The following is a 20,716-nucleotide window of genomic DNA, read 5'->3' on the forward strand; positions in this document are numbered from 1 at the left end:
GAAGTGCAGAGTCCCAACCACTGGACACCAGGGAATTCCCCAGTTTAATTTTTAAAAAGACAAAAGTTCTATGCATAAAATGGAGCCCCCAGACTAATGAATTAGAAAGGGACATTTCAAAAGGTCCTAAAATTTTTTCCCATGTAGGACGTTTGTTTTTAACACTACGTTAAGCTCACAATCATCACCAAACTCGGCACAAATAAGCGACACTGTGAAATCATTCCAAACTGATGACCTTTTATAATGCTCCCTGACCCAAACTGATCTTGTTTGCAAACATACTCTGGATACACTGCTAAAAATCAAATATAGACTATTTACTTAAACACAAGACTGGGCGTCTTCCCTTCAGTAGTCCTCTGTGTACAAGTCACTATGTAAATTAGCCTTGCAGATTAGACAGAAACCAGTAAAATGCTCATATGGATATCTTCAATGAGTTTTAAGGGTACTGAGAATAATGATCTTCCCTTCCATATTCATATTTTATAAATTATATTTTTAGAAAAGAGTAGTTTGGCAGAAAGCATCATGTACTTTCTGGAAAAGGTAACATACTCTACATTTTTCTAAAGTGAGAAAAGACAGCATGATTCAAGTATAATGAAACCTTATTGAAATGTTACTAATTCAGTATTTGAGAATCCATGTAGTGACACCAGGAAGTAAACTGACAGAAAGTCTTTCTGTCCTTCCCAAGTTTTCTATTACTTCCTATAAGAAGTTAAATAAACTTTCTCCAAAAGGTCAGGGGAAGAGGATTTGGCATATGAAGTGAAGCTTCATAACATAAGTTGGACAAATTACGTTAATCAGCTCCAAAAGTGTTCTCTTATCACAAAAAGAAAATGTGTGTCTTCCTCCTTTCTCTCCTTTCTCCTTCAGCTGGACTACAAAAGTTGGATTAAATGATCCCTAATGCATCTCACCTAAAAGTCTATATACCTGATGCTAGAGAGAAAAACAGAAAACATAGGAAAGACATTGTAATAAAAGATAATTGAGATTTTTATTCTAAAATAATAGAGTTAAAGCTTTTTAAGAGATCTTTAAATATATCTGTAAAGGTTATTTTTTTAAAAGAAGCCTTTGTTTAATATAGAAGACTATATTTAAAAAAGAGACCAGATTAATTTCCACCATACTTGCTCTCCAAAACAAGAGCCATACATGTAACTTCTAAAATGCTCTTCTTCTTCCATGGGAGGTTACCTAACTTTTTTTTGGCTCACAATTTTTCACCTGTCATGTTAGTGAACTAGGCAAAATACTGGACTGTACTGATTTTTAACCGTGTCTTGAATTATAACATGGTTGCTTTGGGATACTAGAGCTAAATTTGCATAACTTACTGTTATCTTTTAACACATTTTTGAATGGAGACATATTATGGCCACAGGCATTAGTTTCTGCAAAAATCCCCTGGTCCATAATGTGTTAATAGAGCATTTAAGGCTATATGAAGATATACATTATAGCTCAATCTTCACAAGAGGAATGAAGTTGTTAAGGTCCAGTATAATTTTTTAAATTCGAAAAGAAACACATAAATTTTTGGTAATAATCTAATTGTCTTTTTAAGTGAATGACCTTTCACTGCATTATAAAAAGGTGTCATTTAAGAACAAAATTACCAACCAAATAAATGGTGAATCTGTAGAATGTGAAAGCTAAGAACAAAAATTCTTACCAAACCAGGTTAATAGGATTAGTACTAATGAAACCAAGCCTCAGCATCACAAGCCTGGATATTAAACATAAAGCTGATGACTTTCAGGGGAAAAACAACACCTCAGCTTTGACTATTTCCCCTAATTACATTACAGTGCTCCTAAATACAAACTTACTATCAACTTTTTCCCTGAGAAGAGTTAAATACTGGTTATAAAGTGTGTATTAGATAACAATAGCCAGGTTCCTATTCAAACTTGCCACATCTCAGGTTGATTACTTACATTATTAACCAAAGAATCCTCCATCTTTGCATTATTAGTAGCCACAGTGTTAGGCAGAGAGGAAGAAGGTGTAGTATAGTCTGTTACAGACTCCTGTGGAGTGGTAATAGAAAAAAATACGTTTTAAACTGAATTAAAGAGTCACTTTCTAATAACAGCCTAACAGTTGTAAAGTTGTTTTGGAAGAAAGCAGGAGAGGAGAGCAGACCTTAAGACTCAAATCTTAAAGACCAACAGTGGGATAAAACAAACAAGGACCTACCACATTCCAACCACTGCTGGGGTCCTATACATTTAAAAAATATACTGTATAGTACTAGGAGGTTGTCAACAGTGTCAAATATTTATTTCTATGGATTTCTAAAAGAACTCTGTGTGGTTCTTATACTCAATCTATAGCTTACTTTCAACTACTGATTTTTTATTTTCTTCAAAATAAAACATGGATAAATCAATGTCAAGATCTTAGTTGTCACAATTAATTAGGTTTTAGGATAAACTCCTTGTTTATCATCATGAATCTCTTCTTTAAACATGGCAGAGTTAGATCACACAAGCTTTTCACTTCCATGCATTGAGTTGTATGGCAATTAAAAAGAGAAAAATATTCAAGTGATATGAAAGATTCCATCTACCTTTCTTCTACATGAATACATGTTCCGGAGTGAACACCAAATGGCAGATATAAATCTGCTACCCCCACAACTGTCAGTTCCCATAAAGTCGCTCAGTGTATCTTGCCTTAATGAGTATTTCTAAAGATATGCATCTTTCATTCAATGTAGTCCCTAAATGCAAGTCAACCATTCCTCTGGTGCTCAACCAATGAAACATGATCTGTTCCAACCCTGAAAGAAAACTGGCTATACTGGAGTTACTAAAAGTTTATCTTTTAGTTTATCTTTCCTGACTTCAGAATCTCACTAGTGTGCAAGATAAGGAGGGGTCCACTGTAACTCCATTAACAAAATAAAAAGTAATATAGAGCAATTCTTTCGAAGTCTATAAACACGCTGAAAAGCATTCTAATCTTGGGTAAATATTTTTTCACTTTGAACTACTCAATAGTCCAGAATTAAGTTGCCATAGAAAAATAAGTTACTGCAAGGAATTTCTTTAGATCACATACGCACACCATGAAATAAAATCTTCTCTGTAAGAAATAATAACCCTTATAAGCTATAGAATTATATGCCTCAAGAAAAAAAAAAGTATTTTGTTGCTGTTTTCCCCATTCATTTTAGACGTGGTTTGCACCAACTGAACTGGTAATCATTGCACGTTGCTTACCTTCACGTTAGTGCCATATTCTGGGGATGATACTGAGATCATTGTTCCTATTTCAGTAGACATTTCTGAAACTGCTTTGGTTTCCTTTGTTGCCACAGGATCTGTACTTCTGACTGTAGCAGGGCTTGATTTCTCTTGTCCTTCTGGCTCCACCTGTTGGGCATCTTTTACTTTTCTATTTTTTAATGAACGTTCCTTTCCAATAGGACCAGGTTTATGTTCTTTGTTTTCTACTGGACTCAAATCTGGAAGCTAAATTCAATGTTTATGACAAAAACACATCATGATCAAAGACATTCATTGAAAACGAATCCAATTTTGAAACTTATTTATTCTCCTTAAGTGTTAGTGGCTTTCAGACAATTACATCTGGAACATGAACTATATTTACCTTCTGGGCTTTGATAGGGCCTGCCCGTGGCTGCTTCTGCCGTTGCTCTTTAGGTTCAGATATTTTGTCAGTAGTTTTTTCCGAAAGCACAGGAACAATTTCATTTTCAGCCCCGTTTGAAGATGGAGCACCAAACTGAATTGTGTCAATTCCAATTTCAACTCCACTTTCTTGACTATTCTTTGTTCCCTAGTAAGAGAACATTTAAAAACTTGCTTCAGATGTGAGAGAGTGGCACGGACATATATACACTACCAAATGTAAAATAGCTAGCTAGTAGTGGGAAGCAGCCACATAGCACAGGGAGATCAGCTCCGTGCTTTGTTACCATCTAGAGGGGTGGGATAGGGAGGGTGGGAGGGAGACGCAAGAGGGAGGAGGTATGGGGATATATGTTTATGTATAGCTGATTCACTTTGTTATACAGCAGAAACTAACACAGCATTGTAAAGCAATTATACTCCAATAAAGATATTAAAAAAAAACCCCTCTGGTTCTATAATGATAAAAACTTAAAAAAAAACTTGCTTCAAAGCAGAGTTCAAATTTGACTGAATGATTTATGTAATAGCACACATTTTAAAAGTACAATAGAAGGTCTGAAGCAATCTACATCCAACTGAGATTAACTGACCTTGGTTTATGTTTTAGGGGAACATTCCCTTAACCCTACTGATTTGTATTAGAAAACAACTGATAAAATAAAAACTAGGACAAGACTTAAGTTTTAAAGTCCTGGCTTTAAGTGCCCTGGGTTGAAGGGCAAATCACAGCCTCAAGTTAAAACAAATGTAAAACATCATTTAAAACAAATGTAAAACAAATACAGAAAGGCACCACCAGCAAGAGATAAATGAATGAATTAAAGGAGGAGTAGAAAAAAGATAGGAATTCCAGTGTCACCCACTTCTGCTTTGAAAATAAAATGGATCAATATACATGAAAGTACTTTGTGATTGGTAATGGCATGCACACACATCAGAAATTCATTCATCAATTAAACTGCTAATTTATGTAATACCTTCTTTGTGCTAGGCGCTGATCCAGGCAGACACTACCAATCTAACGTGCATTATAATGGATGAAGAAAATAAACAACTAAAAAGTTAGATAAGGGATACGCAAAAATTAAAATATGGTTAAACCACTTAGAAAAAGGCCCTAGGAGGTCATACTGAAACTGAATCTAAACTATAGGATTAGTGGAAGGTGTTTCTGGCAGAGCAAACATCTAGTGTAAAGGTCAGGAATTACAAAAAAAAAAAAATTAGTGAGGCTGTAACACAGCAGGTATTAGGAACAGTGGCAGAAGATGGACAAGCAGAAAGTTAGATGACATGCGGTTTTGTAAGCCTGAGGATGTTTGTAACAATGTCCCCCAGGGGACATTCAAAACCACAGATAGTACTCAACAGTACACATACTGTGTTTTTTTTCCTATACATACATACTGATGATAAAGTTTAATTTACAAATTAGGCACAGTAAGAGAACATCCAAATTGCCAGCCACACTATTTTTGCGCTTTGGGGCCACTATTAAGTTATGTAAGGGTTATGTGAACACAAGCACAGCAAAACGACCAACTTGATAACCAAGATGGCTACTAAATGACTAATGGGTGGGTGGGAACACTGGATTTCATGACGCTATTATTCAGAAGGGTGCGCACAACTTAAAACTTATGAACTGTTTTTTCCTGGAATTTTCCATTTAATATTTTCAGGCTGTGGTTGACTGCAGGTAACTGAAACCACAAAAACTGTACTTAACCTTTTCATGGAAGAACAAACAAAAAGACAAAACTAGGGACAAAGTTAAGCTTCAGGCCTTGGTCTTATAATCAAGTCACTATTTCATATCATTTTTGCTACCCCTGAATTAAGTGTGTCAATTACTGTGTAAGGTTATTGTTATATTTATCAGTATAACAATGTCAACAATAGGAATAAGGCATGTCATTCAGATCTATTTTTAATATCTGAACATTCACTTTCAACTACAAACAGTACTGATGCAACTTAGAATAAACATCTCTGTTTTAGTCAATGTTGAAATTTTCTAGTCAGTTCAATATAAATGTACAATTAATCTTAGAAGAGAGAATGGTGCAGTACTTAATAACTGAAAGCTATTGATTTTATGTACAAAACAATTCAGAACTTATAAATAGTTAAATGAATAGGAAAATAGTTAATGGGACTTAGAGAACGTTAGACAATTTTAGGAAGAATATTATATTCTTTGAAACAAAAAGTGTCTATAAAATATACGTAAGACAAGGAGAGATGATAAATTCATTCTATCCAGAAAATATAAAGAACATAAAGAGGACGAAGAAAAATATGCATGAGAAAAATGAGATACCAACAAAATATCTTGGTGCGCCAAGAGGCTGAAGAAGAATGTAAGCATCCTTTTAGTATTATCAACTTGTAGTAGAATGTCTACAACAAAAATCTTGCAGCTGAGAGATTATGGTCCCTGTACTTTAATGGCAACTTAAAAGCCTGGACCAAACATTTTAATAAAATTATTAAACCAGTACACTCATCCAAAACAAAGAAAAGAAACTTTCTACTCCATCCTTCTCATTAGTAATGAAAAATCAACTTTCTGTACAAGAAATGCTCTAATTAATCATAATGTCAAAACAAATAGGCAGAGGAAAAATGATTAAACTGGGCATCTCAGATACAGAATCCAGTGATTCTTAATTCTATTTTTACAAAGAGTTCTCTGTAGAACTTAAAAAAATCAAAACAGATGATGAGGCCTACTCCAGACCTAAGTCAGAAAGCTGAACTGGGGGTAGGGAACAGCAGGACGACTTCCCTGAAAGGAAAAAAGAAGAAAAAAAAATCTCTTAACTGTATCTTCCTTGACATTTCTCTGCTCCCCTTTTATGGCAAAACTACTCTAGGTTCTCTACACAGTCGGCCTTCCCTCAGCATCAGTGGGCTCCACCGCCCTTGGATTAAAAAAACACAAAAAAACACCGGAGAAAGTTCCAAAAAGTGAAACTTGAATTTGCTGCACACCGGCAACTATTTATATAGTATTTGCATTGTATTAGGTATACAAGTAATCTAGAGATAAATATATGCAAATACCGTGCCATTTTATACAAGAGACTTGAGCATCATTGGACTCTGGTATCTGCAGGGGATCTTAGAACCAATCCCGCTGCGATACTGAGGGACGACTGTACTCATCTTTTCTCCCATTTTCTCTTAAATTCACACTAACCAGGTTTTTGCACCAAGTGCTCCACCAACATTGTTTTTGTCAAAGTCACCAGTGACCTCCACATTGTTAATGCCAACTGTCAATTCTCAGGGTCTGTCTTACTTGACCTTCCAGCAGCATTTGACACACTCGATTTAACCCTCTTTAAACTCATCTTTCACTTGGATTCCAGGGCACTTTTCTCATCACTTAGCTTCTCCATCTCCCGCAACTCCCTGAGTTAGGACTTGGTTTTTGTTTCTCTTCTCTTTTTCTAACTACTTTTATAACTCATTCTCCCTTCGTGACCTCAACCAACCTCATCACTTAAACACCATCTAATGACTTACAAATTTATGTAGTCAAACTAGACTATCTTCTCTGAACTACAAATTCTTATATTCAACTACCTACCTGACATTTCCACTTAGATGTGTAATAAACATCTTAAATCTAACAAGTTCAAAACTGAATTCCCTGATCTTCTTCCCCAATGATGATTCATTTTACAGCTTCCCAATCTCAACTGAGGGGAACTCTATCCCTTTTGTTGCTCAAGTCAAAAGCTTTGGAGATAACTGACTCCCTTTTCTCACATACCACATTTAATTCATCAGTAAATGTATGAGCTCTATCTTCAAATACCCAGAAACCAACCATTTCTCATCACTTTTAATGTCACTTTCCTGGTTTAAGCTATCATCATTTGATTACTGCAACAGCATCTTACCATCTATTCTTTGCTCCCACAGACTGTTCTTAACAGACTACTTAGAATAATAGTCTTAAAAAGTCAGATGCGGGCCTCCCTGGTGGCGCAGTGGTTGAGAGTCCGCCTGCCGATGCAGGGGATACGGGTTCGTGCCCCGGTCCGGGAGGGTCCCACGTGCCGCGGAGCGGCTGGGCCCGTGAGCCATGGCCGCTGGGCCTGCGCATCCGGAGCCTGTGCTCCGCAACGGGAGAGGCCACAACAGTGAGAGGCCCGCATACCGCAAAAAAAAAAAAAAAAAAAAAAAAGTCAGATGCTACTGTCTTCCTACCATGCCCGACGTCCCTACCAGATCCTCCACCTATTATCTTTCCAACCTCATCTGTTCTCTTTTCATCCCTTACTTCAATCCAGCCATATGGACCTCTTCAAACACATCAGGCATGCTCCTGTGTTAGGGTTTTGTATTTACTATTCTCTGAACCAGGAATTCACTTTTCCTCAGACAACTGAATAGCATGCTCTCTTACCTCCTTCAAGTCTTTAATTCAAGCGTCACCTAAGTAGCCTTTTCTGGCCACCCTATTTTAAGCTGTCTCCACACCCCTTGGGAAATTCCTTATAAACCTTCCTTGCTTTTGCTTTTCTCCTCAGCACTGATCACCATTTAACATTCTATGTGTTATTTATTGTTGGTTCTCCCCAACTACAATTGAAGCCCCATGAGCGCAGGGCTTTTATTCTGTTTTCACACCACCACCCACTTTTTCTAAGGCCACAGGTTAGGACAGTGCCTGATACCATCACAAGTGCTCAATAAATGTTTGTTCAATGAATGAAGAATTGCTGGCCTAAACAGTCGATTACCAATACTGCGTGTTTGAGAAATTACGTTTGAACAACCTCCCGGAAACTCTGCTTCAAAGTAATTATACTGATTATTCAAACATGCATATCATTAAAAACACAGAGCAGTCCAGAAAATAGTAATTGCACTTATACTCTCTGTGTCACAAAGCTAGAACTTTTAAAATGTTGGCCTTAATATGTCTAAAGGTGAGAAGCAGCTTATAACTGTTGAGATTCAGTAGCATTAACATCACTTAGGAACTTATTAGAAATGTACTCAGGCCTTAGCCCAGACCTAATGAATCAGAAACTCTGGGAATGGGTCCCAGCAATCTACTTTAATAAGCTCTCCAGGTGATTCTGATGCATGCCAAAGTTTGAGAAACTGTTTTAAGGAAACTCTGCCACACTAACCCCACAAAAGCCATTATTAAGTCTGCTCCTACCTCTGATGAAGTAGCTGATCCAAATGATGTTAGGGGCTTATTCCATGCACTGACTGAAGGTGGCTGTGGTGGACTAATGGGACCTACTGAGAAGGAGAAGCCACAGGAAATATGACCATTAAAATTTAGAGGCTAATAATCTTTAATCCATTTAACCCTTTCTTTTAATGGTAGCTAGATAATAAAACAGTGACTTTTCATATGGTATATAATACTTAAAGAGATTCTTGCATACCAAAATAAATATAATCTCCTCCGAAACATTGTACTATTGTTTTATCAACACAAAGTTGTCTCCATAAAATATGGCTGTTAAAAATATAACATACTTGTCTTAGAAACAAAGGTTTTAAGAAAGGAAGCTAAGAAAAGATTACTGTTACTGCTTCCTACTGAGAAAAAAGAAATGCCTAGGAAAAAACATACTGAGTATATAAATAAAATTGAAAACAAACCCCCAATTCCCATGCCATTTCCCACCCCTCACTTCCTGTTGTACACTTACATTTCTTAGAGATGTCATTCAACACAGCTGGTGGGGCCACCTTGTTATCCCATAATTCAGTTGTAAGAGTGCCATGTGACTGTGGGGTCTGGATGGGTTTTCCTGTGGCTACATAATCTGTGCCATTAGGTGTCTGGGCTGAAGGTAGTCTAATTGAAGGAGGTGGCTGTTTTGAAGACTGTGTTGTAGTCTGTAGTGGACTCTGGACTGGTTTGTGAGTCTGTCCCTGAGTCTGGGCTGGAGCAGTAGGGGCTGGGACTGAGACTTGGACTAGGGCAGGGGTTGGGGCTGGGGCTGGGATTGAGGCAGGGACAGTCGGGGCTGAGGTGGGGGCAGCTGGGGCTGAGGTGGCTGGAGGTGGAGCTGAAGCTGGTGATAGAGCTGAAGCAAGGATGGGAATTGAGGCTGAGGCAAGGATGGGGACAGAGGCTGGGGTGGAAGCGGAGGCAAGGATTGGGGTTGGAGCTGGAGCTGGAGAAGAGGCTGTGGCTGTAGTTGAGGTGGAGGCTGGAACTGGAGCTGAGGCTGAGGCTAAGGCTAAGGTTGGGAGTGGAGCTGAGGTGGAGGTAAAGACTGGGACTGCAGCTGGGGCTGGAACTGGAGCCGAGGGCGATGCTAGAACTGGAGCTGGGGTCGAGGCTGGAACTGGAGCTGAGGTTGTGGCTGGACCTGGAGCTGAGGTTGAACCTGGACCTGGAGCTGAGGCTAGAGCCAAAGCTGGAAGCTGTGCTTGCTGGGTTCCCGTAGCCTGTTTTTTGGCAAATCTTGGCGGGAGCTTAGAAGTCTGACTTCTTCCTTTTTCATTTGCATTCTTTTTATTCCAGACCTTAAAAAATTTGCAGGAATGATTTGTGAGTAACACAGCTGAAAGTAATAGTTCATACATAGACATTCCAACAAAGCTATCTACTGCTAATTTAACTCCTTTACAAAATAGCTACTTGATAGAATAAAAACATCAAGATTGCCAATGAGATTTTAAATTACAAGAATGCTATAGGGGAAGAAAGACAAATATGTATTATATACTCTTGATATACAGGTCCACAATCTCTTTTCCACTATTCTGAAATTAAAGAAATTAAGGAAATTTGCACTAAATTCATTTGGCAGCAAAATCTGACCCCACCTGACAAAAAATTACTGACTTCACTCAACTCATGTTTGGCACAGAAGCATTAATCCTGGGAGTGTTGCTAGGTATTATGCTATATAAAATACGCACTAATGTATCTTCCTAAACAATAATAACCAATAAAATATGAAAATATCTAGTCCCAAGAATTATATTCAATTAAACTCAATACTACCATCCACACAGGATTTTTACAGTGTTTCCTGCTTTTAAGCCTCTCATCTGTTAGGGCTCTTTATCGCTATGACCCATGTGTTCTATTTATTTTTATCCTCTGTCAGCATTTAGTAAAATGGGTGTTGGGTTGATCTAAAGGAAATAATGTATTGTGATTCATACTATGTATTTCAATGAACTAATTTAGATTACAACAGAAACTTGTATAGGTCAAGAATCTGCAAGTTATTAGAGATCATGGTAGCTGTATTCATTAAATTTCCAAGATGATTTAAAATTAACCCTAACTCTGCAATGAAGTAAGATGGGGCAAATAAGATATATTTTGAAATAAAGTAAAGATGGTCTTCTCTAAGGCCAACGGTGAGCCAGTGATTACATTCTACTTAAAATTTACCTCATTCTGGTTAGAAACAGTTTAAAGTTGTGAAAAATCAGGTCATTCTCAACACTTGAATAATAAAATGCAGCCCTGACCTTATAGGTGGATAGAAACCTTGACCATTTCCTAATATATTTTGGGCAACAATCTAAATAACTAGCAAAAAATTGAAACGCTAAACCTGTATGATTTGTTCTTCCTTCTTTCGGCGTTCTTCATCCTGTAAACGTTTCTGTTGTTTTTTGGATACAACTTCAGTAAAACCATCATCATTCAAATTTGACTGGGGGTCTTCAACTACTGTTACTTCAGGATGGTCATCAATTATAACAACACCTACAGATATACAAAAAGATTTAAAATGATATTTTTTTGCAACTGAAAAGATAAATAGAAATGTTTAGTCCAGTAGTGATTAAAAAATAAAAGACATGGCAAAGATCTAGTTCTTATAACTCATAGTATATAACTCATTTCCTACACCATAAAATGGCCATTTAGCAGCAATATTTGAAAAGATTTCATAGATATATGAAAAGATTTCGTAAACAGGTTAAAAATAAAAGTCCTGAGACTATCTACTTTGAATGATATATTATACATCTTTCTTTCTTAAGCAATGTAGTGGTAACGCCTTGTTTTTTAAAAGAAAAATCAAGGGCTTCCCTGGTGGCACAGTGGTTAAGAATCTGCCTGCCAATGCAGGGGACATGGGTTCGAGACCTGGTTCGGGAAGATCCCACATGCCGTGGAGCAACAAAGCCCGTGCTCCACAACTACTGAGCCTGTGCTCTAGAGCCCGTGAGCCACAGCTACTGAAGCCCGGGTGCCTAGAGCCCGTGCTCTGCAACAAGAGAAACCACCGCAGTGAGAAGCCCACGCACCGCAACGAAGAGTAGCCCCTGCTCTCCGTAACTAGCCCGCGTGCAGCAACGAAGACCCAATGCAGCCAAAAATATATAAATTTTAAAAAAAGGAAAAAAAAAAAGAAAAATCAAAATTGTCTTATCGTAGTCAAATCACTTAACCTCTACCTCTCCCAGCCTCAAGATGTGTGCTGTGCTGTAAAGATCTACGTAGTACTTTATCTCATTTGCATCTAACCATTCTAAGAGGTGGGTATTACTGTTGTTTCCCCTTTTCAAAGGATGTAATAAGCTCTGAGAGGCTGATGTGCTAACAATGCGATGTTGAACAACTAAGCTGGTCTTATGATTCTTAATGCCTCTAGTTTACATAGACTATTGTCTATAACGTGGAGCTGTTAAAAACATGAAATACATGTTAAAGTTCCACGTGAATGTAAAGTGGCATAGATGTACATACATCATAATAACCCAGTGGAAGAATAATTCAAGATATACTTTCAGCTCATTGTCTAACTAACAATTATTCCGGCTATCTTGTTAAATTATTCTATATTCCAGTGAGTATAAGAAATCTAGATCCATTAACTAATACTTAGAAGAAAAATAAAAACAGTCCAGATGATGTGATTTTGGGTTGTAGGCATAATGTTTGCACAATAAATATAAGAAAAGGGTGAGGCAATTCAAATAAATTATTTTAATTTTGCAAATATAAATATATAATATGTTCTGATCGGGAAACACATAATAAAAATAGATACTCGCTTGGGAATGATACATATACAATTCAGAATGGTGATAACTTGCGGGGGCTGGCAAGAGAATATGACCATGGAGTGGATCATAGGGAATCTACTGGCAAACAGTTCCTTTTAAATAGCTAAAAATTTGCATTTATAGAAACACTGACAGGGAAACAAAAAATAAATACTAAGACTGGCTTTCACTCTTTATAAACCTATTACTGTTATTGTTTTTCTAATAAAAATTTAATTTCAAAGGAAAAAGCCAATTGATTCTGATTGATCTATGACGCTTCTACTTGTGTTCTAAATCCTTTAAGAAATTAACTGTGTATAACACAACACTGTAAAGCAATTATACTCCAATAAAGATGTCAAAAGAAAAAAGAAATTAACTGTGTAAAATGGAGCATATGCTCATCTCAATGCAAGCAAGGTTTTAGTCCAACATTTCTAAGGATGTCATGCACTCCAGTATTTCAGACTTGTGAAGAGACCTCTTCATAATTCTAAATTCGTCTCGTTTTTCACTTAAACTAAAAAGTGTGTGTTTAAAGCTCATCTTCACAGACATGCCATCACTCATTATTTTATTTTATTTTTTTTTGCGGTACGCGGGCCTCTCACTGTTGTGGCCTCTCCCGTTGCGGAGCACAGGCTCCGGACGTGCAGGCTCAGCGGCCATGGCTCACGGGCCCAGCCGCTCCGCGGCATGTGGGATCCTCCCGGACCCGGGCACGAACCCGCGTCCCCTGCATCGGCGGGCGGACTCCCAACCACTGCACCACCAGGGAAGCCCCATCACTAATTATTTTAATTTTCTTGTCTAAGAGCTCCGTTAGAAACCTTTTGAAGAATTCACTCCATTACATGAAGCATTTATGGACATGTGAACAATACTTTGTTCTCAACACCCTGTTCTTGCCTGGTGCTTTGCAATGTTTTGGGCTAATGGGACATTATTAGAAGACCATTTTTAGGAAAAGGACCTAAAGATGACTCTTAAAATTAACTTCAACAAGTTAAAACTAATAGCTCAATTTCCATTATCAATTCAGAAATAACTGACTTCTTACCTTTTTATACTGTCTTAATCCAATAATATAATACTTTGCAAAATTTCTACTCCAGAAGTTGTTTGGAAAAAGAGAAACTAGTAAACAAATATTTGAGAAATCTGCCATGTTCTGTGGACTTCTGTAATCTTCACTTGTCATTTTCCAAATGTGGTGTTTAGATGGATGTTAATCTCTTCTCATGGACCACAATAAGATTAGCATCCAAGCTTCCTATGGATTTACTTTAATCGCTCTCTCTAAATCAGAACTTTCCAACGTTAGCAGTATTAACATTTTGAGCTAGCTGTCCTGTGCACCACTGTAGGATGTTTAGCAGCATTCCTGGCCTATACCCACTAAGATGTCAGCAGCATCCAGCCACCGGTTTTGACACCAAAAATATCTCCAGAGATTGCCAAATGCAGAACCATCCCTGTTAAGAACCACAGTTCTAAAAATTCTTAAAACGCGCAATTAAGTTTATTTCTTTCCCACGTGAATCCTAAAATGGTAGTCTAGAATTAGCTCTCAAAGGTTTGCGTGCATCGGAATCACCTGGAGAACTTGTTAAAACACAGATTGCTTCACACTCCAAGAGTTTCTGATCCAGCAGGTCTGGGGTAGGGCCCAAGATTCTGTATTTCTCACAAATTTCCAGGTGATGTTGATGGTCTGAGGACCACGCTTTGAGAACTGCTGGTCTAGAAATAATAATGCCAAAGCCCTGGGCCCAGATCAAATTTAGTATGTATAAATAAGTATTAACTAGATGAAAGAAAACTCTCATCTACATCTCTAATACTGGAATAACAAAAGTACCTAACCAAAGTTTCCCATTACTACTATCTGGTCTTAACTTAGTAAATCTCTCAATCTTATTCAGTATTTCCAGCTTAAGTCTCATCTGAATGAATGGCAAATAGCACATTTTTACATGTATCAATATACGTGTCTACTCATAGAGATTCCTTGTTAACTACTTCATCAAATATTTCCTTCTTGCTGTGTTATCCTTCGTATTTGATATCCTATCATTCCATGGCTTTCTGAAAGCATTTATCCACAGCAACACTACCTCCCATCCTATTATTTATTCTCTATTTATCGTATCTTAGATGCCAATTTTATCAAGGTCATAACTCACTGAGGTTAACATTTCTTTCCTTTCAGACACAGAATATGTACAGATATAACTAAGCATCTTCACATTTGGTTTTCTGTGCTTCCCCACACCTGTTTAGCAAGGTAGCGGTTAATTTCCTTTTTTTTAAAAGAAGAACAGTGAAACTCTGTGGATTATCTTTAACAAGAATTTTATCAAGCACTCAAGCCTATGCTAAAAGCTGGTGTTATTTCAGTTAAAGCTATATCAGTTGGTGATTCATAACCAGTCTCTATCTCTACCTTGAAGTTCAGCTCTTTCTTTTTTGATGACTTCTTTATTTACAGTATCTATTTAAATGTAACAAATAGATAAACAGATAGATATATAAAAGGGACCTGAGACGCACTTGCATAGTTGTTGAGATCAAACTGTGATAGTGCATCCACTTTCTCTTTGGGTTTTTTAGGGCCTGGTTTGGGCTCTTCTCTTTTTTTCCCAGTAGAGTCTTTGGAGTTCTTTTGTCCTGTACCATTAGGTGCTCCTTCCTGGTGGTGTGCAGAGCTGCCATTGACAGGATCAGCACCAGCTGTGCCTGCCGACTGGTCATCAAATGGCCTACAAAATAATAATTTGAGATTTTATTACTACCTCTACATATCCGAACAAAAGAAAAATGCTCTTAGTGGCAGTTTCTGAAGTTCAACCTAAGAAGAAGTAACAGTGGGATAGAAGACCCTAACTCTAAAACTAACAAGCTTTAGTGACTTTTATTGGCTACAACTTCACTAAGGCGGAGCTTCCCAGTAAAGGAGATAAGACAAGCTCCTTAGGATACTTTCCAGCAATTAAATTCTAGAATTCTAATTATCCTCTGAAGGTTCTTATCGTGTCTATTCTTACTGTGTCTATCATGTTATAAATGAGCTATCAACATTGTTTATAGCAGAAAATTTCTGTGATCCAAGCTAGTCCAAAGTATTCACTAGTGAATCTTCTCCACAAGAGAGCAGCATATGAAAAAAATTTTTTAAAGAATTCTATGCTTACAAGTATGTTTTTTTTAAAAAAAGTTCAATCAGATTTATATACATGTAAACATTTTAAAAACCAGTTTTAATATGGAAACGATTCACGTCACAAAACCAAAGGTATTTCTACAGGGTTTTTTTTTTTAACCTAAAAGATTCTTTTCTTGGGTTTATTTTATAAAAACTTCATGAAAATACACCATGAAAAATGGCCTGACAAAAAGCATGACCTCAAACAGGTGAAGAATGAATTCATTTCTTCTAAATAGGACTCTTGCAAAACATTCATTTCACTACAGCCAGTAACTGCTATTTCTGCAGGTTCAAAGTTGTTAACATCTACATAGCACAAAAGTCTTGCTAAGTAGTTGAGATCTACAGTGCACACAAATCACATCAATTTTTCCCTTGAGTATTATTACCTGAAATTCTAATAGTTTGGTTACAGTCAACAACTATTGATATGTTGTTATTGTAACTTATATGTTATCCTATTCTTTTGACTTTTAAAGGGAGGTTTAAATTCTGTGTTAAGCAGGTACTCAAACACAACTGGTAGTATTATTTCCCTGGAACTTCTTCTAAATTATCAGAAAGCAAAAATATTTTCGCTGACTGGTATAGTAACCTGAAGTGCTAAGTGTCAGTAACTAACCAATGCAGATTAAGATACTTTGCCTGAATAAATTTCCTACCAGCTCAGGCTGCAAATCTGGGAATTGGTTTAAAAAAAAACAACAGGCAGGCCATAATAATAGTTGCTTACTATATACCAGGTGTTACATTAAGTGTTTCACAAATATCATGTCACTAAATCTTCACACATTTTTTTTTTTTTTTTTTTTTTTTCTTTTTTTTTGCGGTATGCGGGCCTCTCACTGTTGTGGCCTCTCCCGTTGCGGAGCACAGGCTCCGGACGCGCAGGCCCAGCGGCCACGGCTCACGGGCCCAGCCGCTCCGCGGCATATGGGATCCTCCCAGACCGGGGCACGAACCCGCATCCCCTGCATCGGCAGGCGGACTCTCAACCACTGCGCCACCAGGGAGGCCCTACACATTTTTATAAGTACTATTACTTTCTCCCCCTTTTACTGGTGAGGAAGCAGAGTTTATACTACTAGTAAATACCAGAGCCTAGATTTAAAACTAGGAATAATGCTAGTTTATAATGTTTCCTAATACTAAAAATAATAATAATAATTTACTAAAACCAACATTTTAATATTTAAAAAAACAGACCAAGTTTAGCACAGTTGAGAAAAATTCTTTTAAAAACACCACCAATGACATGGTATTTATGCTACTGGTGGCCTTGGTGGTTGGGCAGGACTTTGCTTTCTAGGCCTCTCTCTAAGCTGGATCATTTATTGTAGGTTTGCAACTTGAGTGAGGAAGATAATTTATCCTTAAGTTTCAACATTCACTCTCTAGAAACCAGTCCAGAGTGACTGTATATGGTTACAACATATTAATTTAAGTCCCAGAGGACACCTGTGAGCACCAGTTTTCCAAAGAGAAACCAGGAAAGAAAAGCAGGCTGCTCATCATCAGTAAGATGATTTACTAAATGGAAGACACTGTATAGGTCCTGCCCTAGGTGTGTAGATTTTCCCAAACCTACAAATTCCTAACAGGACTCTTTTGGGAAATGTAAGGTAACAACAGGCAAAGACTCCTGAGACACACTAACCTCTTTCTCAAGCACTCTTACACTTGTAGAATAGAAAAAAAAATTCTAGGAGAAGAATGTCTTGGTCCTCTATAGACTAGCTCCTTTGCACAGTTCAACCAAGAAGTATACCTTTAGCTTTGCTAAAGGTGCAAAAGTAGGGAATTCCCTGGTGGTCCAGTGGTTAGGACTCTGTGCTTTCACTGCCGAGGGCCCAGGTTCAATCCCTGGTCAGGGAACTAAGATCCCACAAGCCGCATGGCGGCCAAAAAAAAAAAAAGAGAGAAGGTGCATAAGTAATTATATCTAACACAAAATACTCACCCTCGTTTTCCACTTTTTGATGGTGGGCCACTTCTCCTTTCATTCCTAGGACCTGAGAAATTCCTTCCAGATTTGGGTGGACCATTGTTGCCACGCCGATTCTGGCGATCTATGCCAGGTCTCTGACTAGAAAAACTTCTCTTTGCTATTTCCCTTTTTGGAGGTAAAACATTCTCTCCAGCCTTTATAACCACTTGTGCATTCAAATCAGCATTTTTTTTTTCATCCCTTTCGCGCCTCTCATTGAAATCACTGCTTTCAGAAGCTGTTTCCCATTCTTCGTTTGCCTGATCTGAAGAGTTCTGATTAGATAAGTCTGGTGTCTTATTCCCAGAAACATCCCCAGCAGTATTAACTGGTTCTTGAACCACATTACTAACTGTGCCATTTGTGGGCACTGCCACCTCATTGGTTTTTGAAGCAGCCTCCCTCTCTCTTAGCCGTCTAAATCGGGGAGGTTTATCTTGCCTCGGTGGTCGGGTAGGACGCTGCCTTCGGGGCCTCTCTCTAGCTGGGTCAAATTTTCGCTCAAATTTTGGAGGCCGTTTATCTGCTGGCATAGGAATAAACTGCTCATGTCTTCTTGGTGGCTCTCCATCATCTGGTTTAGGAGCTTCTGCCTGCCTTGGGTTCCACTGATTGTCCCGATAAGCAGGTCTTCGTAAAGTGGAAGGGCGTGACGGGCGACCTCCAGGATCCCTTCCACCACGTCTGAATGTTCCCCCTCTGCCTCGCCTTGTAGGCTCTCCTTTAGGGAGGAAGCCTGGTTTAGATTTATCATCATCCCTTACAAAAGGTTTTTCTAGAGGTCTACTATCTATTCGGACATGATTTTCAGGCTTGAAAGAAGATGGAGGCTTTACAGGTTTTTTGTTTTCAGACCGTTCCTCTCTTTTGGGCAGTTTACCTTTGCTTAAACTATCCTTGTCACTTGCACTTTCATGAATTTCACTGTCTGTGTCAGTCTCTGAACCTCGCTGTCTTCTTCTTTTGGGAACTACTTCAAAATCAGAGCTCTCACTTCGTGTTTCACTTTCTTCTCGCTGCCTGAGGGGCCCTGGGGGCACATGCTCTGCTCGTGGCTTACTGTCTCTATACTGAGGATAGTCTCGAGCATGCCCTCTACCACCCCGGCCACGCCCTCCATAAGAGCCTCTATAGCTTCGCCCTCTGGAGTAATATTCACCTCGGCCTCGACCTCTGTACCCTTGATCTGGAAACCAATCTCTATCTCTAGCTTCTTTCCAATAGGCCCTAGGGGGTAAAGTTGATTCTTTCTTAGCTGTTGGTCTTAAATCTGGTCGAGACCTCTCTGTAACAAGGTCTTTGCTGATGACTTTCTCAGGTTGCTTTTCTTCCTTGACTGTTGGTGCTGTGACAGTTTGCTGGTTTACAGTTTTAGCTGCAGGCTCTACCTCAACACTACTTACAGGTTCCAAAGGCTTCTCGGTATCCTGAGGTGGCTTTTGCACCAAAGTTGAAGGTGAAGTTTCTACTGAAGGAAATTTCTCTGGTTCTGGTTGAGGTGGCAGTGGAACTGACTGTGGCTGAAGCGGTGCCACAGGTGGTGGGGGTGGAGGAAGAGGCTCTTTCTTTTCTGTCTTTTCAGGTTTTGCCATTTTTTCGGTGACCTTTTCTCCCTTTTCTCCTTCTTTCTCCTTCCTTTGTTCTCGTTCTTCTTTCATATCTCTAAGTATAGGTTTTTTAATAGGACCTGATCTTCTCACAGGCCTATCATTACCTTCATCTCTTCTGCTGGAGCTAGGCCTTGGGCCCCAACGAGTTTCTGATTTAGATTTATACAGTTTTTCAGGTTTTGGTCCTTCAGAAGATCGTATAAAGCCCTCTTTTTTTGGTTTTTCCTCTGGTCTTTCTGCTGGTTCTTTTGAATCAATGCATCTGCTAGTTACTTTAGGAATGCTTGCAGATGGCTCATTTCTCTGCTCCTCTGATTTCTGAGTATGGTTAGATCCATGGGACACACTTCTTTTCCGGGCAGGCTGACTTTCTCCAGCTGAAATTCGCTCTTCTTGAGTGGATACAGTCTTTTGATCAGGTACGTCAAAACAAGCAGGCTGATTATTTGTGTCAGTATGATGAGGTCTAATGTCTTCCACTGATCTGCTTAAAAACTTCTGTACTTCTGTCTCACTTGATTCTCTGACAAAGTCTGCTTTTGGATGAGCCTCTAACTGACTATGTTCTACTGGATAAGCAGCAGTTATCTGTTCCTGATCCAATGGGGCTTCAGGCCTATGATAAGGAGAATTCAAAGAAATAACAGCCATCAAGGCAAAAATCTTTCTCACAGGTACATGTACAGCAAAATAACCCCTCTAATTTAAAAAGGAAAAATGGATCCTAATCATAAAGAGCATTATGTCTCTATAAAAAGTTTAGTGCAACATTATTCATAATAGCCAACAGATAGAAACAACCTAAATGCCTACCGACAGATGAATGGCTTAAGAAAATGTGGTAAATGCATACAACAGAGTGTTGTTTAGTATTAAAAAAAGAAAGAAAATCCTGCTATATGCTATGTCATGGATGAGGACATTACACTAAGTGAAATAAACCAGTCACAGAAGGACAAATGTTGCATAATCCCGCTTATATATACTATATAATATAATCAAACTCATCCACACAGAAGGTGATTGCCAGGGACTAGGAGGAAGGCGGAAATGAGTATGATTAAATGGGTAAAAAATTTCAGTTGTGCAAGATTAAAAAGTTCTAGAGATCTGTTGTACAACATTATGCTTATACTACACACTTAAAATTTTGATAGGAAGGTAGATATGCTATGTTTCTACCCCCACAATTAAAAACAAATGAAGCTCATTC

The 20,716-nt window shown here is 38.2% G+C and overlaps 1 protein-coding gene across 12 annotated transcripts in view; it reads right to left on the reverse strand.

The window, feature by feature from the left end:
- The window catches only part of PRRC2C (proline rich coiled-coil 2C), a 96,162-nt gene that overhangs the window by 22,016 nt on the left and 53,430 nt on the right, over nucleotides 1-20,716 (reverse strand). For 10 of the 12 annotated variants that reach the window (XM_082615442.1, XM_082615449.1, XM_082615446.1 and 7 more), the window contains exons 16-23: nucleotides 17,867-20,119; nucleotides 15,252-15,460; nucleotides 11,252-11,406; nucleotides 9,377-10,202; nucleotides 8,872-8,957; nucleotides 3,640-3,828; nucleotides 3,249-3,500; nucleotides 1,959-2,051 (exon numbers count right to left, since the gene is read on the reverse strand). In XM_082615442.1, the coding sequence (XP_082471568.1) occupies nucleotides 1,959-2,051; nucleotides 3,249-3,500; nucleotides 3,640-3,828; nucleotides 8,872-8,957; nucleotides 9,377-10,202; nucleotides 11,252-11,406; nucleotides 15,252-15,460; nucleotides 17,867-20,119 (4,063 nt within the window). The remainder of the gene's footprint in view (nucleotides 1-1,958; nucleotides 2,052-3,248; nucleotides 3,501-3,639; nucleotides 3,829-8,871; nucleotides 8,958-9,376; nucleotides 10,203-11,251; nucleotides 11,407-15,251; nucleotides 15,461-17,866; nucleotides 20,120-20,716) is intronic. The other 2 variants (XM_082615445.1, XM_082615450.1) reach the window with 2 other exon arrangements.

The sequence above is a fragment of the Mesoplodon mirus genome (assembly GCF_964341445.2).
Source record: "Mesoplodon mirus genome assembly, chromosome: 3".
Lineage (NCBI taxonomy): Eukaryota > Metazoa > Chordata > Mammalia > Artiodactyla > Ziphiidae > Mesoplodon > Mesoplodon mirus.